Consider the following 25,481-nt stretch of genomic DNA (forward strand, 5'->3'; position numbering starts at 1 on the left):
TAAAGTTAGTGTGTTGTCTTGTGTAGTTAGTGTGTATAGTGTAGTCAATAATTTAGTTGTGTGTGTCAGAACAATGAGGCAACTACTGAATGTTACAGGTGTTACAGGAGTGATACATCTCCTGTTGTCAGGCCTGTAGGTATCAGGCTGTTGTTCTCCTTTATCTCATAGTGAACAGAAATTATTTTTTGGAGTGGCACAAATAATTTGTGTGGCAAATTTGATGCAGAACACCTGATTGTTCTGTAAATAGTTTGAAATGTTCATTAAAAAAACAAAAACAAAAACCAAAAACGCCTTGGCTGCATTTTTAGGTAAACAGCTGCAAAAAACTTTGTTTTGAAGAAGTAACTATATAATTAATTGCCCAACATTGGTCATTATATACTGTATTGTGCAGACAGAGAGTTACAGGACCCTCTCCGAGACCACAGACTCATACTCATAATACAAGTCAGAGCTTTATAAAAAAAAAAGAAAAGAAAAGAAAGTTGTGTTTTCAAAATTGGAGTTCATGTTATTTTTTACTTCCAATATTGTTAACATACTGCACAGGTCATGAACAAGATTTATTTATTTATTTTTCATTGTAAGTGGGCTAAAGCAGTTAATTAAAAGAAGTCTAACATAAATGTAAATGCTGTAATTTGGTTATATTAATAAACCATGTAACTTGGATGGATTCGATGCTGGCGTGACCACAGTGCACACGTCTAATGTTGCTTACAGTGGTCCAAGGGTCCGCTCAGGGAGTTTGTGTGTTCGCTCAGACACATGAAAAATTAGAGGGAACATTGCTCATACTTCAGTCTTTGCAGTGTGCCGAGGCCATTATCAGATAATATTTTAGCGTTCAGCCATATGACTCAATTTCCCATCTGGCAGTGCGGAGAGGAAGTTCGCGGGTGACGTCGAGCCCAGCCAATTGTCTTCTTCCATACGCGGAACCCCGGTTGAAGAGGGAAGTTCAGTTTGTTTTCATCGAGTCACAAATAGCTTTCCTTCTTCTCCGAAGTCATAAAGAATGATTGGATACAGTTGACGTCTGCTCCGTGGAGATTTTAGTCTAATGGCTATACGTCTCATTTACAGGCAAGTCGTAATTTGAAACTACAGGAGCAAATTGACGTGTAACTGTAGAGTGGTTTAGTTAATTAGCGAACAGCTGAAATACCAGGAGTTGCGGGCTACGAAGGAAGAAAATCAGCGCTGGGCTCATGCAGCAGTATGAAACCGATTGGCATAGGAGTTGTAATTCGAAGTTATTCTGTGTGTTAACACTGAAGTGACAACGTTTCAGCATGTGTACCTAAGTGCAGAGCGGCAGAAATACTGACATCATGTGGTGTGGCGTAGTTACTGCATTCAAGCCGTTGAGCTTCTGTGTTTGGAAACTGACAGGTACAGCTCAATTTGTGGGAGTACCTGCCTTTATTTTGTGTTTTACAATACATTTAATGATTTTGGTGGTTTAATTATTATTATTAATAGATCACTTTGGGAAGTAGCGATGTGTTGCTGAAATTAAAATTAGGTTAATGGATTGTCAGTATCAAACTCTCTTTGGTTTCCACTTAGTTTTCAGCTGCAAAAAAAGCATGGCCCTTTTGTAGAAATTCTTTGCGAATTACAGATGAATGAAGATGTTTTGCTAGCTAATATATTAAGTATGAGAATGCTTTGTTGCAACCCAACTAATAAGCCTTTTTGCACAGTTGAATATTTTGCAGTTGGTGAGGTGAAAGTAATAGCATATAATTCACATAATTTTCCACTTATTAAGTTACTCCATGGCCCTTGTTGCTTTGTCTACACTGGTTAAAATGAATAAATGCATTACTTTGTTATTCTAAACTCTTTAACAAAACTAATATTGTGACAGCCCTTCTCAGTTATTCCAAGTGTTTTTAAATATGACATACTTGAGCATACAGAAGTAAATTTGCCAGAAGTGATGTTTGACTGATTTGATTATACTGAAATAATGTCAACAATCTCATAATTGGAACAGCAAACGCAGAGTAACCCAAAGTCCACAAGCTTAGTTTAACAAATCTTCAAAGAAAATATTTGACCAGTCACATCTCGTTCCTGCTCCAAAATGTGTTCAGCCAACACCAGAGCTGCTGACGAGTGTGTTTGTGCATGTACATATTTCTTCTGACATGCATTTGGACCAACAACTTTGTGTGACCACAGTTTTTAGCATGTTCCTGTGCACAGGTAGCTGCCTGTGTGATAGAAATTGTGGGTGACATCATTACTTTTAGTTATTAAGCACGTAGTTCTTTTTCAATTCTACTTTACTGAAAAATGGAGCCCCTTAGACTCAAGTCAACAAGGGGTGTTTGTTCCTAATTTGGTCTGGGTTTTTTCCAGCCTGAAAATGAGTATTTATATATTCACATCAGCGAGCCATAGGGGCTTTCCAGCAGAGATGATGGCAAGACATTAAACAAATCGTGTGTAACGACGTGATCATAAAACACAACTCTGTGGTGTCCCACGCAGACCCGTCATTATGGCAAAAAACAACAAATACACACACCATTCTCAGCAGGCTATTTACAGACATGAAACACATCCTCACACACACACACACCCCACACACGTTTTTTCTCTCCCCGTCTTCATAAAAGGTGAAGAATGTGCTGTTTATTTTTCAGTAGGTTGTCATGAATGTGTGTGTGAGTAGACCTGATCGCCGAGAGGTTATCATAATCGGATTTGCCTCAATTTATTTTCTGCTTGTTGTAAATTCAGCTTGTTATTGGATTATCCCCCTGTGCCACCTGTGCTACAAAGTTTTGGAACACATATTAAAGAAGAGCACAGCAATAACATTGGCAGATTGAAATTATTAACTGATATATTTGGATTAATGTTTTAAATACAGGGCAGCACGTTGGTGTGGTTAGCACTGTTGCCTCACAGCAAGAAGGTTCTGGTTTCAAAGGAGTTTCCGTGTTCTCTCCATGTCTGTGTGGGTTCTCGCCGGGTAATCTGGCTTCCTCCTGCAGTCCAAAACATGTATTTAGTGGTGTTAACTTAATTGATAAGTTGCCCATAGGTGTGAATGTGAGTGTGAATAGTCGTCTGTCTCTGTGACAGACTGGTAGCTTGGATACCCAGTAAGAATCCCAGTAGATCAGCAGTTTAGGAAATCTCAGACTAACTCGCCTGGCACCAGCAACCATACTGTGTTGAAAGTCACTTAAACCACCTTTTTGATGATCTGTTTCAACAGGTCATGTTGAAAAATAATCCAATCACCCAAGTGACTTTTTCAGAGACTGAAGAAGTCACTTGGTTGTAAACTTCAATACCAGCACATAATGTATATTTAGTGCACCTCACTTATGTAACACTGCCTCTGGTCTTTCTGTCCATAGGTAAAGAAAAAGGTTTTCCATTTTTATTTACCCTGTCTCACACAATCACATTGTGTACTGTGCATCTTTGTGATCATATAGGTTTGTCCAGGGTATTTTAGTCTTTAAAACATGAAAAACCATGTTTGTTTAAATATTTCAAACCTTGAATAGCCAATGTAGCTGACTAATGATCACTGGATTAGTATGAAATGGACGAGATGAGCATGCTTATAATCCCTCTGGGTCTGTATGTCCAAAATGCACAGCAATCATTTTAAAACAGTTCAACACTGTTTACAGGTTAAGTGTCTTGGGTGGCCCAGTTTCACAATACAAAACAGAATTTCTTTAAAACATTTAGAGATTCTGCTAATATGCTTTAAATCATTGCACAAAGTCAAGATCATAAATGTAAAAATAGTATATAAATGAAAGTACCAATAAAAATGATAAAGAACAAATTATAAGATACTTTCTGTGTAATATTTGGATTTGACCTTTTTTTTTGTTTATCTTTCCACTCTTAGCTCCTCAGTAAATTTTCATTGACCAGCAGCCAAATGTCTGAGCAGCAGCCACTGAGCCAGCCCCTGCAAACTGAAGAGCCATTGCTGAATGACCAGGAGATGCAGTTCTGGCTGGACAAAGCAGTGGCATGGGGCCAGGCTGACAGTCCGGACACGCAGAAAGATACCTGCCTACATATGAGCAGACTCAGGGATTTCCTCCACCAACTTCTTACACAAGTGAACAGCATGGTAAGCACAAAAAGTGTACAGTGGGGCCCATGTGAACTTTGTCAAGCTGCAGGTATAAGCCTGAGGTGTATGTTTCTGACAAATGTGGATAGTCTTGTTCCTACACCAGACTTCTTAGATGCTTGTTCAGTCTGATTAAATGCTCTGTATATTTTAAGAGGTGTGCTTAATGGGCTCCAAACGCCTTATCTGATGAAATAGAACAGAACAATTAATCAGCTAGGTTGGACAGCCAAGCAGCCATCTGAATAACAAAGCGCTAAGTTAGTTTAAAAATCACGCCCCGTATGCGAGTTCACTCCCTTTTAGAGCCAGGGCATGAACATGAGTCCATAGTTAGGAGCCCGCTAACAGAAGCTGCTCTGTGCTGTGGACAGGCTGTGTATGTCTGGCTGGCAGCACTGCGATGTTGAGTTAGTCAGGTAATAGCCGCACTGGGACCTCCAGTGCTAACCTAATGTATCCCAGTATCAGGTTCAGCAAATTTGGGAAGGGGACAGGATGGCCGCTGTGAGATTTCGGTGTTTCTATATGGTCATTTTGCCTCGTTCCAGCTTTTTCTCCTCTCACGGGTTCTTGTGACCCACTTTTCTTGCAAAAGGAGTCCTCTCATGAGTCATAGTGTCCTTTCAGGATCTAATTTGTGATGCTATATACTCCATATGTTTTACCGCAACACTTTGATAATAGTCAGAAACAGTCCCATGTCTGCCTGTCTTTCTTCTTCCCTGTTGGTTTTGGGGTTAGCCCCATATTTTTATAGATATTTTTCTCTGTCTTTCTTCTTTTCCGTTAACATTATTCTGGGTATATGTCATGCCGAGGTGTCAGTGTGTGTAGAATGATGGCACGGATTCAAAGAGAGAGAATGGTATAGCTTAATTGGCTTGAAATCCGTTTTACTGGCAGTTGGCTCATAAAAGACCAGCTGAGGATAGCCTGCTTCTTGGCAGCATTTTACATCCCTTGATGACTTAACAACTTTCTTGTGGCTTATGGCCTGAGATGAAAAATACTCCAAGTTATTGTTAATTTCCAGGTTTACACTTGATTAGAACAGTGGAGGATGTTGCCTTGCATAATGGAATAGTTGCATTTTAGGAGGTATGCGTTTTCACTTATAGAGATGTTGGATGAGAAGACCACTGCTGCTGTCATCTCTATCCATCTGGAGCTGCAGCCAGAAGACGGGTTAATTACCTTAACAGCTAGTGTGACTGTATCCATCACTGTGATGTTGCTATTTTGCTCCTACATTTTAGAAAGGATGAATGAGATTAATCAGCTGCTGAGCTGGGATTTGGGTGAATTTTGGAGGATGCTCAGCTAGCTGCATTCCCCTATTTCTAATCTTTATGCCAAGCCGAATTTTGGCTCTAGCTTCATATATTCATTGTTTTATTTTATCCCTGAACAAGAAAATAAGCGATCATATTCTCCTCACATGTCAAGTGTTTAAATATGTGCACCTGCTATCTGTTGTACAAGTCCTCTTTTAAACATGCCTGCTACACTACAGATGCATTATTACATCACTCCTCAAAGGAGTTGATCAGAAAATCCTGGACCACTAAAGTAAGATGAAGGGAGGATGTTGTTGGGTGTACTTGTAAACACAAGTATGTAATTTATCACAATATAAAATAATAGGTATCATATCTATGATATAGCAGCCACTCAGTGCATTTAGGAATGTAGGCATGGTCAAAGAGACGTGCTGAAGTCCAAACCTAGCAACAGATGTGTGGTGGATATTTTCTTGGCATTTTTATTTTATATATGTTATATATCGTTGAGGACCCTGTCCATCCCTTTACAGGGAGTGCAGAATTATTAGGCAAATGAGTATTTTGTCCACATCATCCTCTTCATGCATGTTGTCTTACTCCAAGCTGTATAGGCTCGAAAGCCTACTACCAATTAAGCATATTAGGTGATGTGCATCTCTGTAATGAGAAGGGGTGTGGTCTAATGACATCAACACCCTATATCAGGTGTGCATAATTATTAGGCAACGTCCTTTCCTTTGGCAAAATGGGTCAAAAGAAGGACTTGACAGGCTCAGAAAAGTCAAAAATAGTGAGATATCTTGCAGAGGGATGCAGCAGTCTCAAAATTGCAAAGCTTCTGAAGCGTGATCATCGAACAATCAAGCGTTTCATTCAAAATAGTCAACAGGGTCGCAAGAAGCGTGTGGAAAAACCAAGGCGCAAAATAACTGCCCATGAACTGAGAAAAGTCAAGCGTGCAGCTGCCAAGATGCCACTTGCCACCAGTTTGGCCGTATTTCAGAGCTGCAACATCACTGGAGTGCCCAAAAGCACAAGGTGTGCAATACTCAGAGACATGGCCAAGGTAAGAAAGGCTGAAAGACGACCACCACTGAACAAGACACACAAGCTGAAACGTCAAGACTGGGCCAAGAAATATCTCAAGACTGATTTTTCTAAGGTTTTATGGACTGATGAAATGAGAGTGAGTCTTGATGGGCCAGATGGATGGGCCCGTGGCTGGATTGGTAAAGGGCAGAGAGCTCCAGTCCGACTCAGACGCCAGCAAGGTGGAGGTGGAGTACTGGTTTGGGCTGGTATCATCAAAGATGAGCTTGTGGGGCCTTTTCGGGTTGAGTATGGAGTCAAGCTCAACTCCCAGTCCTACTGCCAGTTTCTGGAAGACACCTTCTTCAAGCAGTGGTACAGGAAGAAGTCTGCATCCTTCAAGAAAAACATGATTTTCATGCAGGACAATGCTCCATCACACGCGTCCAAGTACTCCACAGCGTGGCTGGCAAGAAAGGGTATAAAAGAAGAAAAACTAATGACATGGCCACCTTGTTCACCTGATCTGAACCCCATTGAGAACCTGTGGTCCATCATCAAATGTGAGATTTACAAGGAGGGAAAACAGTACACCTCTCTGAACAGTGTCTGGGAGGCTGTGGTTGCTGCTGCACGCAATGTTGATGGTGAACAGATCAAAACACTGACAGAATCCATGGATGGCAGGCTTTTGAGTGTCCTTGCAAAGAAAGGTGGCTATATTGGTCGCTGATTTGTTTTTGTTTTGTTTTTGACTGTCAGAAATGTATATTTGTGAATGTGGAGATGTTATATTGGTTTCACTGGTAAAAATAAATAATTGAAATGGGTATATATTTGTTTTTTGTTAAGTTGCCTAATAATTATGCACAGTAATAGTCACCTGCACACAGATATCCCTCTAAAATAGCTAAAACTAAAAACTACTTCCAAAAACATTCAGCTTTGATATTAATGAGTTTTTTGGGTTCATTGAGAACATGGTTGTTGTTCAATAATAAAATTATTCCTCAAAAATACAACTTGCCTAATAATTCTGCACTCCCTGTATATGCTATCATGTTCAATCTCTGAAACACCTTGCTGAGTCTCATAATGGAGTTCTGAATGCATAAACAGGTTCAATCTGGTTCTAGCAAGGTGAACTTAATAAAGTGCCTGGTGAGTGTATATTTATGTGATCAACATAGCAACTTTGGTATTTATTGTCAAGGCTATTGCGACTGTGGATCATTGATGTCAGGGACAAAAGTGTTACCTCACTTCTCTATAAACTTGTCCCATTGGCTGCTTCGCTTGTACATAATCAGTCACTTCTGTCTGAGATGTCTGTCCCTAATCAAAACAAGACACATGGATGCAAACCCACTTCACAATTAGGGACATGGTTGACAAGGCTTTGATGCTGATTCTTGCTTTGGTAGTCTTAGATAATTACTTTGGTCGCGATGGCTTATTCTTGTGGGAATTCAGTCAGTGCAGTCACAGAGTATGGTGCTGTTTCTATTGTAAATGAGCATTCCTTTTTAGTTGCACCAGCAGCATGCAAAGGCTCATGTATATGCCCACAGACAACATTTGCCATGGGTTGTTGAGCTGATGGTAAGGCTAAGTGTGTGTGAGAGGCTGAGTTTCACACGGCGTTGCTGGTTTTGTTAGGCATAGTTGGGGGTTTTATAGAAACTCTGATTGGCCTATTATCATCATGCTTCCCATTAATGTTGATCTCATCCCCTTGAATGAGTCAACTCGGTCTCCTTGACAGTCTGGTGATCCTTTTAAACGCATCAGCTTGATGCTGCCTTATTTTTTTCCTCCCCCCACATGCTTTGAAACTTCTGCATTTGTTTTCTGATTGATTCTGGTGGAAAGAGCACCATTGATGCATAATGGCTTCGAAACAAATGTTCATTTTCTCTTTTTTTTACTGCTTACTGTTCACTGTAAAATAATATGCAGCAGTATTATTAACTGCTCTTATGTGCTGTTGATTAAAAAAACAAAACAAAACAGGGTGGTGTGTTTTTTAAATGTGCAGATTTTTTTTTTTCTTAAAATACCAAGATAGTTTTTTGTTCCTATTTGTTTTCTTTTGGGTCATATATCACCAGCTGCTTTTCCCCCCTCCTCACAAAGCATTGCTGTTTGTTGGAAGATTTCAAAGTAGCTCCCTATTAACTTAATTCATTGGAGGCTGCACTCGGCTCTCACTTTCAGACATGGCTGTTTTTTTTTTCATGTTGTTTTGTACACTAAGAAACGTAAACCTTCTTCTTCTTAATAATCCACAGCATGTCTCTTGTCCCTGTCTTCCTCCCCTCACCCCAACTGGTCGCGGCAGATGGCTGCCCCCTTGAGGCAGCCGTTGTTTTGATTTGGTGCTATAAATACAATTGAATTGAATTCTTGATATCGTAATATCACACTTTTTTAGTCATGTAAGCATTTGTACACATTCACACCAGTGTGTGAATGTGTGTGTGAATGAGTGAATGTAGTGTAAAGCTCTTTGGGGTCCTTAGGGACTAAGTAAAGCGCTTTACAAGTACAGGCCATTTACCATTTATTGCGGACAGTGTGATGTGGCTGTATCTGATGCACACATTGACCCGGCATGTCCCAGGCATGTTCAATAGGAGACTTTGCTCTACAAGGTTAGTCAATGACTTTAGAATAAACAGATTTTCGACTGTGGATTTCTTTGAACTCTAAAAATAATTCACCAGAGAAAAAGTGATGTAGACCTCACATGCAACAACCTACCGCAAAGTGAACTTGGGCCGGATTTATATCACAAGACAAAACAAAAAAGCGGGTAATTGTTAATTGGACAATTGGAACAATAATCACTTTGTTCCAATTGTCTTTTTTCCTGTAAAAGCTGGAAACTAAAGTCATGCAAAAAACAGAAAGTAGAATTTCTTGAGTGCACCTTGTGTCTACCACCATCTGTACTTCTGTTTGAACCAGTGAGCAAACACTGCGTTGTCTATTGCATTTACACACACATTTTTACTCAGAGTTTTAGATTTGAAAAGAACCCTAGTAAACATCTCTAACTGCCTGTTGATCTGTTTTCCAGATTAATTGTTTGTCATTCAGCTTCTCCAATAAACAAATTATTTCAGCCCTACATGGGAGTGAAGTAAGAGCAATTGTCTTTGATTAGGCAACAGCACGCTGCTTCAATTACATCTGGCATATGTCAGAATCACTGTGTGGGATTTTTCTGCTGTAAAGACTTGCTGTAGAGTTAAATTAGCCCAGAGGTTAAATGTATGATATAGTCTGTTAATATGGGCTGAATAATAAGAAATTTTGCACATGCACGTAAACATGATTCCTGCTCACATGTGCAGACATGCTTGTAAATTTAAGTCATGCGTCATCTCTTTGATCTGTTTTCTGCATGTCGCAGTGCGGGCAATCATGTTGATGTAGCAAACCCATAAAATAATAAGTTAAAACAACAAAAGAAGCGTACACCTGTTTATTTATATGTATTTTCTTTTCCAAATCTAAGCTCAAAGCCTCAGTCTCCAGTTTGAATGAAAATTCTGCCTTTTGCTAGCAAAGGTAAAACTAGAATGAATTAAATTTGTGACAGATATATTTATATTTTGTTAAACTATAAGTTAGGTCTGGATATTGTTAAAGAGCCATTTGTAGAAGTTGTAAAACTAGTTCTGGCCTTAAAAGATAAGTACTGGGACAAGCTCTGCTTTATTATTGTTCATATGAGGGTATCGGCAGTGTTTTTTGATATTCCATTAAATGAAAATGGATAGAAATTAAAGTTATAAGAAGTCAAGTGTAAAAGTCATTCCAGTTCAAAAGCAGCATCTGCTGTTGCTCCAAACATCTCTGGATGTTTTAATTGGCTGTGAGGTGAAATATATCACATGGTCTGTTATTCTGAGCTGGATAAACAAGCACACACGTGAGTACTTAAACCCTTACAGGTATCGCACCCTTGACCAGAGCCCTGTTTTGCACTGTGTTCTGTTTTCTGTATCTATCACTGTTGAGTCTATGGAAGGAGTTGTGACATGACCATAACAAAGGAAACAAGGTGATGCGTGAGCAGTATACTGTACAGCTGTTGATGTGTCTGTTACTCAGCTCAGTTCTAATTAGGAAGGATTGTGATTATAAGATTCTTCTAATGTTTAATGTTATGACAAAGTGTTGCTAGGTTAAAGGGATAAATGAAACAGGTGACGAGGTGTAAACATCTGTAATACAGTGAAACAATGAAAAGATATTTCCTTTGTTGTCCTTCTTCCATTTGTGTCATATTCCCATCCTATTAGAAACATATTTCTGCATGTACCTTCCCAGAAGTAAGAGAGTATTGAAAATTAAAAACACGTACAGTATAAAGTATTTTTTTTCTCTCCCTCTTTCTGCCTCTAAGAGCTCAACAACAGAAACCATGAAGAGGCTGCCCTTCTTAGGCCAGCTTTTGGGTCGGCTGTGCTGGAATCCTTATGTCACCGTGTGTGGTGAGTGGAGCTTCTGGACAACTTGCACTCAATCGCTACTAGTGGTTTCACATCCCCAAAACAGATAAAAGTAATAATGATGGTAATCATTCTCGCATGGTGTATAATGCGTTATGTGGTGGTGTATTTTTTTGCAGATACAAGCAGAGGGCTGCTGCTTGGGTGTCTTTGGGGACTGTACTCAGAGCGTCCAAGCAATGCTGTGGAGAAAAAAGCCAACCAGTGGATACGGGTACGCACTTAGCATTTTAAATCTTTATCAGTGGCTCATTCAGGTTACTAATAAAAGTTGGTCTGACTTTTGATATATTTTGAAGATGGTCACAGTTTTGTATATGGCTCAATGCTTTTTTCAGTATATCTGTGACTGTTTATGTCATATAAGTTTAGTGATTATCAGTGATAATTGCAGCATATTCACTAAGACCTGGTGACCTGATATATTTTATTGTGAGAATGTCAGAAAAAGACACAAAATATATTACACAAAGGGGAAAAAAGATGGTTCCACTTGAATATGCAGTGAAGATGTAATTCGTGTCTGAAGCCAAAATTCTCAGGTTCACTTCACAAATTGACTTAATATAGAAACTTGTGGCATGTACTATATGTGTTATAGCTCTACTGTGAGTAGATATCTATCACAAAAAAGGAATCCTGGAAAAAATGGAGGCGAAAGGAACTATAAAATTCTGATATTGTACTAGTTGTTTTTATGCCTTTATAACATTTAGGCATTTTCCTTCCTATTGCCATCATATTAAAACCTGGTCTGTTTGCTATTCATGTTCTAATTCGTTCTGGACCGAGTTGACATACAGATTATTTGGCTGTTACAGATCATTCTTTTAGCAAATACTCATAAAAGAATCTCTCTTTGACTGCCTTCGGGCTGCTGAAGAGATTTTCAGTCTAATATACTTTTAATAGGAGTTTGATGGCCAGCTCTCTCTTTCCTCTCCAATTGGACATGGATGATGAATGTCGTAGATTGGATCTCTGTTTGCCTAAGCTTTTGTGCCCCAAACTGTAAAACATATTTTGAAAGCAAATCAAAATGGACTGTTTTACTGCCTCTTGTCACCAGAGGAGAATCAGCCTTCATATTATAATTAGCGGATCCTGCTAACTGTGTGTTCTCAGGGCGCACATACAAAGGAGGGAACGGGAACAGAGGGAAGAAAAGATTCTGTGGTGTTCAACTTTGAGAGGGTTCACACAGATGGCTTATGATAAACAATGTGGAACATTCACATTTTTGCCAGATTATCTGTGTGTTAGTATTACTTGATTTAATTTCTCATCTAATAAAACATCCTGTTAATTGGAACAGTGTCTTGGAAGTAAACTTTAAATTTTGCCAGATGGTCTTTGACCTGCAAGAGGAGAAGCAGAGTGCATGTGTGCATTGTGGTTGTGTACATAGGTGTACGTGAACTATACTAAGATATGAAGATTAATATTACTTTCTCAAATAACAATAAGACTCGTTTATGATTAGATAGGAGAGATGACCTGTCCTGGATGTAGCTCACCTCTAGCCTGATGACAGCTGGAGTAGGCCCCAGCTCCCTCATGACTTTGAGCCAGTTTTAGATAAGGGGTTAATAAAAATGGATAGATGGTGAAGATATAACCGCTCAGTTACAGTTACAACAGTTGTAACTTAAAGAATGAACTGGTGCCGTCTACACGAACAGCTAGAAAAACCTATTTATTTATTCATTTATTTACTATCACCCTATCACACATGCATATGTCAGTGTATTGTGCATTGTAAAAAAATCTGATTACACTGGAGGAGTGGAGGACAGAAAGTGGCAGGCCTAAAAAAACTTTCTGTAGCAGATGAACAGTATCTAAAAAGTCATGTTTTTAAGAAACGTGAAAAAACTCAGCTAGCAAAGACCTGACACAAAGGACCCCAACTGAAGAGTGTTAGTGGATGGCTGGCTGTCAAGAAGCCATTCTTGAGGTAGTTGAAATCATTGTCATTATGTACGAAGGAGGTCAGGAGAGAGGTTCGGTGGTTTACAGCCATCTGTAAAACATGGTGGAGGCTTTTCCTAGTAAAGTAATATAAATTGGGGGTGGCTACAGATTTTTTCCCATACTGTAAATAAAACCATAAATTAATCTAGAGACAACTTGGTTAGTTTTTCCAGTTTTTCCATTGTATTTTCAAAGTAATGTAATGCTTGTTCATGATGGTTTGGTAGTAGCTGCACTGACAGCCAGTGCTGGGTTCACTGAGGTCATTTCTAGAAAAATGGTTCACATGTATTGTGTACTGTGTAGCACTTGAAAGTACAATAACATAACATAACCACCTCTGTAGCTGCTCCTCATTGTCCTTCTCTTGTCCTCAAAAGGAGCTTCCATTTACCGCAAAAGACAGGAATAACGGGAAGAACAAAAAAACCTTTTCACCGCAACTCGGCCCATCTGGGAGAACAGGGCAGATGTATGGTTTTAGGCCAGAGATGGTCTGTCTCCGTGTCTCTCCCCGTGTCTGTGTTGTGTTGGGCTGACTGTCCTGGAATGCAGAAAGCAGCCTGTTTTCTGTTAGCCCTGTCTGATCTTGCTCCCCAACATTGTTTTCTTGCTGCCTCTGTAATAAGCTGAGTTTCTGATGCCAAGTGGCACCTAATTTATTTTTAAAAATTTAATTATTTTTTGTGCATGTTTGTGCATGCACATTTGAGTATTTGCACAAATATGTGTGTTTTGCCTGCCTGCTACTGTGTGTAATGTTAGTAGCCATATATTTCTATTTTTATTATTAAAAAAATGATAGTACTTAAGAGTACTCAGCCTTTTCTCCCATGTGTCTTTGCCTCACCCCTCCCTGTCTGCCTCTTTTCCCCACATCTGAGTGTTCTGACTGGGTTTGAAGAATTCCTGTTATAGCTGTAGGCTATGTCAGATAGTCATTAACTCAATTGGTCTGTTTCTCGACATCCTGTACTTGCAGAGAGACCACACAGTGCTGCACTACCATGGCATGAGCTTTGAGGAGATGACAGATAAGCAGAGCATGAGAGTATAATATTAGAGGGACAGAAGATGAACCGTTTGATATCTTAATCTTTGATGTCTATCTTTAGTGACTCAAACAGAGTGAACCACAGCTTGGCCCTGGAGCCACAGTGGCTACTTCACTTTTAAAACATATTTCTTATTATTGGCTAACACTGGCTCCTTTTATGTGTTTTTATTTGAAGATGAAAGTAGCTTTGTCTCCCTTTGACTTTCCTTTATCTGATTCTTTTTGGGTGTCATTGCCCGATTGACTGAGATTCTCTTTTCCATTTCTTCCTTTTATTTATGAGGAAGAGTTTTTCATCGTTTCATCGCTTGTTTGTTTTCTACTTGATACACAAACAACATATCTAAGCGTTAAAGACTGTGACTTTTAAATGGCCACCAACAGACACATGCATTCTCATGTCAGAATTAATAATTACAGAATTAATAGAAATAACTATGAGTAGGGCTTGCAAGAATACTGGGCATGTAAAATGAATATGCACCTGACACTTTATTAGGTACACCCATTCAGCTACTTATTAACAGAAATATCTCATCAGTTAATCACATATCAACTCAATTGCTTTAGGCATGTAGACCACCTGCTGAAGTTCAAATTCAGTGTCAGAAAAGGGAAGAAAGGTTGATTTAAAGCCTCTTTTCCATTAGTACCTACTTGGTTTGACCAATTTTCTATTATAATCGAGTACCACCTAATGTACGTTGTCATTGTCATAGCAGTGCTGCATAGCATGGCAATCGGTGGCATGCAGTGTGACAATGTTTTTTTAGTGCCTGCTCGCATCGCTTGGAACAACAGCCGAGCAGGTAACCTAATGGAAAACCCTGGAAACCTTGGCGATCCATGGTGAGTCAATCCGAGGAGTTACTAATGGAAATGGGGCTCTTGAAGTCGGATGGGCTGGTTTGACTATTTCAGACACTGCTAATCATCTGGGACTTCCCTGCACAACCATCTGTAGGGTTTAGAGAAAATGTTTATTTAAAAAAAAAAAAAAAAAAACTATACAAAAAAACTAGGGACAAGTATCTTGTTGATGCCAGAGGTCAGAGGAAAATAACCAGACTGCTTCAATCCAGTAGGAAGGCAACAGCAACTCACCACTCAACATTTCTTATAACCAATGTGGGCAGAAGAGCATCTCTAAACGCACAGCACATCAAACCTTGAAGCAGATTAGCTACAGCACCGGGTGCCACTCCTTTGAAACACAGGCTGCAGTTCACACTGGCTTATCAAAACTGATTGCCTGGTCTGATGAGTCTCAATTTTTGTTTAGAAATTCTCCCAAACTCAGTCCAATAAAGCACATTTGGGATGAAGCGGAAGGGTGGGTGGATTTATAATTACAATTAATTACCAAAATCACTTTGTCATACTTTTCCCTTAAAGTCAAAAGTTAAAATTTAGAATAAAGGAATATAATTAATGTTATTTTGTCTACTTGCTAACGATTTTGTTTTTCTTTTCCTATTATAGCATAAATCATGACCAATGTGTCAACAAAAGGGAAGCTCAGTCTAAAAAAGAAGCAGTGCATTGAAAAGAATCAAAAAGCTAAAACTATATCATAAAAGTTGCTGAATTTAAAAGGGGTGTTTCTTGTAAAACTTTTATTTTCAATCTGAGTTGGCTACATGACACAAATGATTTTCTTTCAAAAATCAATGTCTTAAAATGTCCATATACACAAGGTTTATGGGGTCAAAAGTGACACATCTGGCCATTTTGGTGGAAAACTTAAATTGCTCTTGCTTCTTTCCTGTAGCTGTCTTTGTGCCAGGTTTGAGGGCAGTTGCTTCTCTCTTTATTATTTTCTATAATGAGCCTTTTTTGCACTCTTATCCTTCATTTCGTTTTCTTTTTTTGTCTTTGCTGTTTTGACCATCTGAGGTTATACTTCAGTCTTTCTTTGGTTTTGGGAGAATTCAGTCATGGCTTAGTAATTGTTAACAGACACCCATCAAAAACAACCCAAGCCTTTGCGTTGTGCATTTTTCTACATCCTCTGTTTTAATTTTAGATTTATGGAGGGATAATTTCTATGGCAGCAATGGCAGTCAATGTCCCCAAAGCCAACTTAGTTGCTTATGACTTTTAAACTGCAGCCATCGCAGTGCATTCCAGTGTCCCTCTGATATTTCTTCTAACCAGCCTCCCTTCCCTCTCATTCCCCAGCCTCACTGTGCCTCCTTACCAAGGGTGGGATAAGATTGATCGTTTTTTTTTATGCACTCAATGTGCAGAGTTTGAGGGCTCTCAGATGGTAGTTATTGGGTTGTTTTTTGCGACTATGTGGAGGGTAAGCATCTTAGCGTGTTGTAGGGCTTGGCCAAAGAAACCACACATCCTCACCAACAACGCTGCAGCATCCCTACATTGGTTTCTGTTTTTCTGCTTCACTTGAGTTCTTTTCTTTATAAATTGTGCTTCAAAGTCTCCTTTTCTCCTTATCTATTGTTAAGCGCACACTGTTTGTAGTTTTAGGGGATTGGTTCTTTGTGGTGTAGATGTTTCTCTGTTTTTACTGCAGCTCTAAAAAGAAATGTCTAGTGAAGATGTGAGGCTTTGGCTGTTTCTGCTGGATCTCACTTTCCAGCTTGCAACAGTATGTCAAATCTGTGGTTGAGTTGAGGGGATTTCTAAAGTTTAAATCAATCTCTAATTTCATGTTATGGATCTTTGGGTTTTCAAGCACTTCTGAAGGAATTCTGAAGAATATTTTTGTCAAAAATTCAGCATATCATTCACGAGACCACTGAATGCTGTGTGGCATCACTTTTGGTTTTTAAATGCCAACACTGAAAGTAAAAACAAGGCAATATGTCTCAACGCTTCTTCTGCTGTGACATATTTATTAAATATTTTGAGAAATCGTACATCTTGGCAGTTTTGCTGTTTTATTGAAAGCGGTTTGAGAGTTACTCATGTAGCATTGTGCCTTACACTATGAGCATTGTGTTCCCTCCTGTTGTTCCTTGATTACGACCAGCATTTTTTTGAAGACCAGAATCAGCTGAGTTTATTAGTCTAGTTTATCAGTGTATGATGAGGCCCCTTTTAAAAAATTCTCGTAAAACACCAAGGCCCTCTGTAAGAAGGAATGTTCATCTCTGAAGTTGCTCATATGCTGTCCATACAGTCTCACTTACTGGAATACCTTTTCTCCACTCATGTGTTTCAAATGATGTGATGCCAGTAGAGTCATCCTATATTCCAGTAACTAATTAGCTTTGATGCTATGGATCTTAGGGTTTGGAAAATTGTATCAAAGTCTTGTTATATTGTGATGCACGTACAGTCAAAAGAAAAAAAAAATCACTGGACTCTGCAGTCCTGTGAAAAACTAAGTACACCCTTTGATTCATGAGCTTGCAGAACAAGCTTTACCAGCAAAATCTTGAAGTAATCATTTCTCTGGGACTTTATCAGTCTCTCACATCATTGTGGAAGAATTTTGACCCACTCTTCTTTACAGCATTTCTTTAATTCATTGAGGTTTGTGGGCATTTGTGTATGCACAGCTCTCATAAGATCCCACCATTGCATTTCAATTGGATTGAGGTCTGGGCTTTGACTGGGCCACTGCAAAACCTTGATTCTTTTCTTTTTCAGTCATTCTGTTGTACATTTGTTTCAAGTGTTTTGTCTCATCATCTTGTTCCATTACCCAGTTTGGGCCAAGCTTTAGCTATTGTACAGACCGCCTGTGATTCTTGAATACTTTGGTATACAGGGGGAATTCATGGTTGACTTGATGCAAGGTGCCCAGGTTCTGTGGCTGCAAAACAAGCCCAGATCACCACCTGTCCATCACTGTATTTCACAGTTAATATAACAGATTTAGGCTGAAATGTGATGTTTTTTGTTAACATCTTTATTTTTTGTCTCATATACAAAGGACATTGTTCCAGATGGCTTGTGGTTTGTTCAGATGAAATTTTGCAAACCTAAATGGCGCCATCTTTTTAGAGGCGTAAGGCTTTCTTCTGGTAACAGTTCTAAACCAGCCATGCTTGTTCAGGCTTTTTGTGATTGTCCTTTCATAAGCTTTAACATTTACATTCTAACTAAGGCTAGTAGAGCCTGAGCTCGAGCTCTTACACTTTTTGGGAATTTTCCAGAGTATTGAGCAGTGGATTGGCAAGGATGTCCGTTCCCGAGAAGATTCTGTAAACACACATTTGAATGGTGCAGACCACCAAACCAAACTTTTATTAGCAGCACCTGATTGCTACTTGCGTTCTTAATTCCTATAGAAGCCATAAGGGTGTTTCTTTTCCACATGGCTGTATGCATACAGTACATATATTTTTCTTCACATTGTGTTTTTTGGCCTTCCACAGAAAGTATTGTGTCAGCTTTCCACAGAAGAAGATGAAACTGCAGCACAAGCGTTAATGAAGTGTACGGGTGTACCAGCTAAAGAGTACCACCTTAAAGTCCTGAGAAAGGTATTATTGCTTTGTTTCTGTTGGTATCATTCATTACATACAAAGATATTGAATTTAACATGCTTTATATGTAAACTGTGCTTTGACCGGCTTTTCAGAAGGTGGCGCTGCTGCAGGAAAACGTTGGACAAAGCTGCACATTATTTAACAGTCAGAGGTAAATGTGAAAAATAAATAAATAAAATATGTAGACCAGCTGGATAAGTGCCATTCATATTTCATCAGTGGGTTGTTTTGTTTCTTAACGAAAATGTCGTAAAATGTTGAAAAAATTAATCATCATAGTTTATATAAAACCTTCTTGAAACTATCTTTAATAAAGGCTAATAAAAGTATTTATTAGCATTTATATACAGCAGAGAAAATAACAAATCCTCACAGTTTAGATCCAGGGATGGTGATGTAATCAGTCATTTAACATCATATTAGCTAACTCTTTGACTGACTGCTGCCACTCTAGAGGACACTAATAGATAGCTTTTGTCAAAGTTGTTATTATTAGCTTGTAGAATGGTTAGTATAATTATGTGTGCACTTAAAATCACATTTGAATCCAACACACTGTGAATTTTTAAATAATAGGATGTGTGGAAAGGAGGACTGAAAATAAAACTTGAGCCTGGATGGATTTCTGTCTTTTCTATGATAATAGCAGAGTTGTTTATGTTTAACTTGAGGTAAAGTACTGTGTTTCATTGTTCTGGTAACAGTGACAATAAAGATCTATCTTATCTTCCATGTAGGTGTTCATGTGACAGGATTGTGGATATATCAGAGGCATGCATCCCCATTGTCACTTGTCCCGAGGCATCTTCTCTCATTAGTCTATTGCTACAGCGGCCGGTGGCTTGTGTCACAGAAGCTCTCAGTGAAGACTTTCTGAATGCTTTGACCTCTGCTTACTCAAGGTAGTAAAGTATTAAGGGTTTGAAGCTGAATATTTTATGACCTAGTCCATTATCACATTGTATTTACTGTACTATATTGAGCATTTTAATTGTTGTATTTTATAGATTGGAGCATTACATAGGCAAACAAACGACAATTTCTTGGCTCATATACTTGAGATGTAGAAAGGATTTTCCCAAATGTAACCCGGAATTTTATCTGATTGTGATATACATGCATCTACAATATACACAATATTCACAGCTGGGAATATACATCCAGTGATGTAAGTTATTCTTCTTTTCCCAGGCAGGGTTTGGCATTGGAGGAGCAGGCCTTGGTATCTCTGTGGTATCACAGCTTTTCCAGCCTGGAAGAAGCAGTCCTCAGTCTGTTGCAGTCTGTTATAACTACAGGGTTAACACCACAGAAGCTAGAGCAACAAGTAGCACAGTCACTGCTGGTGGGTAAACGTTTGTTTTCTAGTTATTTTCTACCTTAATTCTGCAGTGTACAAAACATCATCAAAAAAATACCCATGATTCTCTATCAAAGCCTGAGTTTGAAACCCAGACAATCAGCTATATTGTAAACTTTGAACATTTGAAAATTAGGAGCTGATTTAAAATACATTTGAAACAGTTACATCTAAATCGTACCTGACACGATTGTTGACTAGTCTGCTGGGCTATAGATCAAGTCTCATCTTTTTCCCCCCCATCATTTACATTTTATAGCAACAATCTGGCAATACTATTGTAGTTCATGACAGTCACAGAAGTGCCAAAAAGTTTTAAAAAAGTATACGTGCTGTATCTGAAGAGCCGAACTTATGATGAAATACGAGTATCTAAGGATATTGTTGTTTTATGTTGACAGAGTTGGAGAGAATGTGCAGAATGTTGTCCTGTTGTACTGTGAGATTTTCTGCAGTTTTACTGCTGCATGAATTGGCCTCATTTATTCATATACCGGTATTGGTGATATACTGCTGCTGTTAAATTAGTTTGTTATGCACAAACTTTGACTCATCTGCCCTGAATTACAGGGGCTCGCATGAGAAATCATTGCACACTCCTTATGTGTTAAGCTGCAGTTTTAGCTGCTTCTAATATAGGCCTTGCTGCAAAATTTTGCTGATTATAATATGCATAATTCTGGGAAACATTCCTTTGCTTTTTTTGGTGACTCTTTATGGACTGTTCTTGCCCGGCTAACACCAGTTGGCTTTGCGCTGCATGGGTCTCACGTAATTTGGCAAGCTCTTAACCCCATCTCACATCATTTGGCCTGTGCTACACAGCCTTTACTGTGCTGGGTAAGTACGGAGCTCTCTGTCGCTCGAGTTCTTGGCCACTCCTAAGTTCATATAACTTAAGATCATGTCCAGTCAGAGGTGATTTTGATTTATAGATTGTTATGACTGGTTGATGAAAATGACGTCCTCGTTGCTGCAAAGTGCTCACAAAGTAAAAGCAGTGAGTGGTGTTCTTTTTTTGGAAGGAGGGGCAACAGAGGCTGCTTTTTATCCCACATTTAAAACTTGTTTGCCAAATTAGTGAAGCCTCAGTGAGATGTAAGGACAACAATAATAATTAAGTGTGTCACTGAAACAAGACAATTCAAGAAAGCTGTGGAAAAACACTGAAATTAGATACAACAGTGCCAACCCGAATCTGGATGTGTGTCTAAAGCAGACATTTTTTACACATTGTTTGTGCCAAACATCTGTACACAACAATAAAATACTTGTGTGCGCGTTATGAATGGCATCCTATTTACCTAGCCCTTTGATTGCACTCCGAGTGGAAGTTATAAATGTCAGTGAAACTCAAGACGGAAACAAAATTTGACCTGTCATCTTGCTCCAGTTAACTTGGATAAAGTTTGTCAGTTGTGTCACTCTTGTTTTCACAGAGTGATGGTCTACTTGAGCTGTGTATATAACAAGGTAGCAAAGCACACTTTCTCAGTTTTAGATAGGGACATGCTTGTTTGCATGCACTGACACTGCATGCACAAAAATGTGCGTGTCTGCTAACTTGTGTGTTAGATTCCAGCTTCTTCCTCTTTAGTTTGCAGGGACTGCTTTGATGGAAAGTTTTATAAACAGTTGAACTAACTTTGTATATAAGGGATGTAATTTTTGCCTGTTTATTTCTCTGCTCCGGATTTACAATGGCATGTTTGTATGTTTGGGAACCCCTGGACAGATTATTCATGTATATGTTAATGTCTGTTTGCTAAAGGGGTTGTACTTTACAAGGTGTGCCTCCACTTTTGGTAGAGCTGTACGATCTCTGATTTTCATCACCTTACACACAAATATATACATTCAGATTCGTGTTTCGTGCATGTTGAGTATACAATGTGTAATATTCTGTCGGGATACAAATAACGTGAGACATAAAAGCACACTGGATTGCGTCTCTCCTCAAGTTGTTTAGACTACATTCAAAAATGGGAACCATGGAATTACTCTTACATTCCTCATTTCGGCTTGTCCCACCCCCCTGTGATCCAGTGAGAAGCGCAGGCCCAATAACAATAAACACTCACTTCCTGGGTCTGACTGCCAAAAACAGAATGTTTGTTGTGTGCTGTAATTGACCCTCCTTGAAGTGTTAGTGGTAAGGTATGGAGGAAGACGCTAAAAAAGTCCCATCTGTTTTTACTAAGGCGGAAACCATGACAGTTCACATGCATGCATGCGTGTTGGCATGCAACCCACATAATATGCAGATGTACACTGTTATACATAAACTCTATGGAATTCCATACCCTTGCAAACAGGCTGGTTAATGGTGTCTTCTGAACTGAGAGGAGAGAAAAGAAACACACATGTTAAAACTAAGAATTAAATCACTTTGTTACACGATGTTGTAATTACACCACATAAACACTTGGCGGTGCTGTTTATTTCTGTGAATTGGTCTCATAATTTGGTGCTTTGTGTGGTTAAAAGTCTGCCTAAACTGGTGGAAATGCAATTTAGCGCCCCATTTATATAATCAAGTTCTAACTTATTAGTGTTTTAATTCAAACAGTGAGCTCACCGTGAACGGTGAGCTAAATTTTTTAAAATACTGACACAAGTGGTAGCTCTAAATGTGTAAATTAAATAAGTTAAAAGGCTTACTCCTATCTGCATCCCTTCTGTATCATTCCACTAGCACATTATTTTGCAGGAATAAAGCCATTTCTCCCCCATAGTGAAGTGCTTGTCCTTATATAAGATGGGTGTTGGGTTGGAGGAGGATAATTAGGGACTAGAAAATATGAACAGTGCAGCTGTTAAATTTTTGTGCTGGGGCGTTTAAGAATGTGTTAAATCCAAAACACATGATGAGTGCATTTAAGGAGGAGATGAGAAAGTAATTGTGTGTGGGGGTGTTTGTGTGTACGTGAAGGAAGGGCTGACAGAGTGGTAAACTGAGTGTTTAATGGGGAGAGAGTGAGAACAAGGATAACTGAGGCTTAAAAGCAGAATGTTTCTGGGTGATTCAACAGTGACACCTTCTGGTCAGTATTCTGGACAAACATTCAAAGTGGTTTAATGGGAGCAGGTATTTATTGTCAGTAATTTTTTTATGGATTGGATTGATAGGGTGGTTTTTGTGTTTTTTTTTTTGGGTTTTTTTTTTTAGCATTTGTGAAGTATTTAAATTTTGTGTGTTTCTGTGTTTCAGCCTAAAGCTTGTGCTCAGCACTGCTCAATATTCTTGGTTGTAAATGACATCTTTAGGTGAGTTCTGGCTGAAATGTGTATGTTTGTGTAGAAAGTCAGTATATATTTCTGGTGCTTACTGAATATTACAGTGATATGCTGTTACTGAACGTGTGTTTTGCAGGTCCGTCCTTAAGCAAGCTGAAGGAAATGAGTCTGTTAAGACTCTGGTCCAAACCTTTACCAAGTGTTTCCTGAGGGAACTGGCACTGCTGAAGCCTCAGGTCAGCTACAATAAATGCATACATGTTTGTTTCTTGCAGCACTGCAAACAGTCATTTGACTAATAGATTATTTCAGTCTATTCATCTCTAGTTTCTGAAAACATTTTGACAAAGGCTTAGATTCGCAAAGTTGCATCTGAACAAACCGCAACACTTGCAACACTGCAACAATGTCCTTTGGACATTTGAGACCAACATTGAGATATTTGGCCATAATGCACTAAAAAAAAAATACAGCAGATCAGCACAAAACCTCATACCAAGTACGGTGTGGGCTTGCAACAGGACAGGGATCTCAGTCACGGTGGAAAATCTACAATGGAAGGGAAAAGAAGAGAGTAAAGGTGCTGCTCAAAGTCCAGTCAAACTGTGACAGGACCTTAAGAGAGTTTTGCATAAATTATTTGCCACAAACTTCACTCAGTTAAAGCATTGTCATAAAAAGAACTAAATTTCTCCATGACAATGTGAGAGCCTGTTAAAGTCATACAGAAAATGATCACTTCAGCTTATTGCTGCTAAAGGTGATTCTACAAGCTACTGAATCACAGTTTTTCAGCAGACCGTATGGAGTCCTGTGAAAACTTTCTCTTTCACAGGATTTTAGGTGTCGAGCAGATTTTCTCCAGTGATTCTTATCTAGCGTGGAAACTAAAGAAAGGGTACTTTTAAACCTGAGGGTTATACACAAACACAGCAGTCGACAAGCAATTACCTCTAGAGCTGCAGGAAAAATCACTTACTTGATGAATCCTCCACTTTATTATCACTTGAACTCCAGCTGGGAACCTGCTGCTCACACCTAACACAGCACATTTCACACCCCTGCATCATAGACAATGAATTCACATCATCGGTTTGCAGGTAATAACTCTGTACAGATAAATGTGGAAACCACTGTGAGCTCTTACACTTCAGTGTGACTGTGTACTTTCCAACTTTTGCTAAAACTCTCAGCCCTCAGCTGACACATGTTCTCTGTCACTGTTTGGGGAGCATTCATCCAAACAGTTTGTGGGACTGTAAGGAATAATCTGGCACGTACATGTCAGCCATTGCAGAAAACAGATGTGTTACTATGTAGGGATGATGTATTATCTGCTATGCAGCTTTGTGAGTAGAGCGTTTCCTTTCTTTTCACCTCTATTAACCACTAGATGGCAGTGCCATAGTGCATTTACAGTGGCCTCGATTTTAATGGCTGTAGTCACCCTGCACAAAACGCTACCCTATTACACGCTACATTACACATTAGCACCAACTGTATCACTGTTACACAGCCTCCCATTCAAAATGCCATTTTTCAGGCTTTCAGAGCACACTGATGCATGAGTTGAAGGAAAGTGTGATTTACATTGATGAAGCTGAGGTAAAAATGTGCTTTGTGTTGTTTCAGACAAGCATATCTGTGAAAGCCTTCTTCCCACAGTCGCCTTCAAGTCTGCTGGTTCCCCTCTTGACGATGCCATCAGGTCAGTGTGCAGACACACATGTTGTGTGCGTCATCGTCTGCTTTTGGATGTTTCACTCTGACACTATGCACAAAAGCCATCACTGTGAAGAAGACCGTGATTAGTTATGCTTTATCACTGTGTAAACAGTTTTCCTGCAGCAGAATGAACGGTCTTTTGTGCATCTTGTTCTTGCTAATCAATAGTAGTTAGTTTATAACTATGAAGCCTTTTATGTCAGACATGAAATATGGTGATTTGAAAAGAAACTGAGGCTTAGGTGTCAGTGCGTGTGTTATTGGGATAGCTGTTTTCCTTATTGTTTTTACAAAAATGAACAAATGAAAATATGGGTCATCATACATAAACACACAAAGCATTTTTATTTGTCTTATCAAAAAGGATCAGTATTATCTATGCTGGATGTGTATCACTGTGCTAACAGTTTTTGTGTTTGGGAATCTTTACAATTAAAGAGATGCACAGTAGGTGAGTGCAGGAGCAAAACGGAGCAGTAAGCTTATCAGTGTGTGCCCAGACTGGCCTGTAGGCAGGAATGATTTACATGAATGGAGCCATTTAGGGACACGCTGGAGCCCAGCCAGAACTCAGAGTTAATTATTACTGTGTGTGTGTGTGTGTGTGTGTGTGTGTGTGTGTGTGTGTGTGTGTGTGTGTGTGTGTGGTGAAGGGCAATTTTTCACCAGGGACTGAATAGAAATGGTACTGA

At 39.1% G+C, this 25,481-nt stretch overlaps 1 protein-coding gene across 1 annotated transcript in view; it reads left to right on the forward strand.

The window, feature by feature from the left end:
* The first annotated feature begins 903 nt into the window (after nucleotides 1–903).
* fancc (FA complementation group C) overlaps nucleotides 904–25,481 on the forward strand; it is a 35,634-nt gene continuing 11,056 nt past the window's right edge. The window contains exons 1-11 of the mRNA XM_040051124.1: nucleotides 904–1,092; nucleotides 3,902–4,132; nucleotides 10,868–10,955; nucleotides 11,093–11,187; nucleotides 18,354–18,461; nucleotides 18,560–18,618; nucleotides 19,205–19,369; nucleotides 19,659–19,812; nucleotides 23,039–23,094; nucleotides 23,201–23,300; nucleotides 24,697–24,772. Coding sequence (XP_039907058.1) covers nucleotides 3,935–4,132; nucleotides 10,868–10,955; nucleotides 11,093–11,187; nucleotides 18,354–18,461; nucleotides 18,560–18,618; nucleotides 19,205–19,369; nucleotides 19,659–19,812; nucleotides 23,039–23,094; nucleotides 23,201–23,300; nucleotides 24,697–24,772 — 1,099 coding nt within the window. The 5' untranslated portion in view covers nucleotides 904–1,092; nucleotides 3,902–3,934. The remainder of the gene's footprint in view (nucleotides 1,093–3,901; nucleotides 4,133–10,867; nucleotides 10,956–11,092; nucleotides 11,188–18,353; nucleotides 18,462–18,559; nucleotides 18,619–19,204; nucleotides 19,370–19,658; nucleotides 19,813–23,038; nucleotides 23,095–23,200; nucleotides 23,301–24,696; nucleotides 24,773–25,481) is intronic.

This window comes from Simochromis diagramma, unplaced genomic scaffold (genome assembly GCF_900408965.1).
Source record: "Simochromis diagramma unplaced genomic scaffold, fSimDia1.1 OVJJ01000131.1, whole genome shotgun sequence".
Classification (NCBI taxonomy): domain Eukaryota; kingdom Metazoa; phylum Chordata; class Actinopteri; order Cichliformes; family Cichlidae; genus Simochromis; species Simochromis diagramma.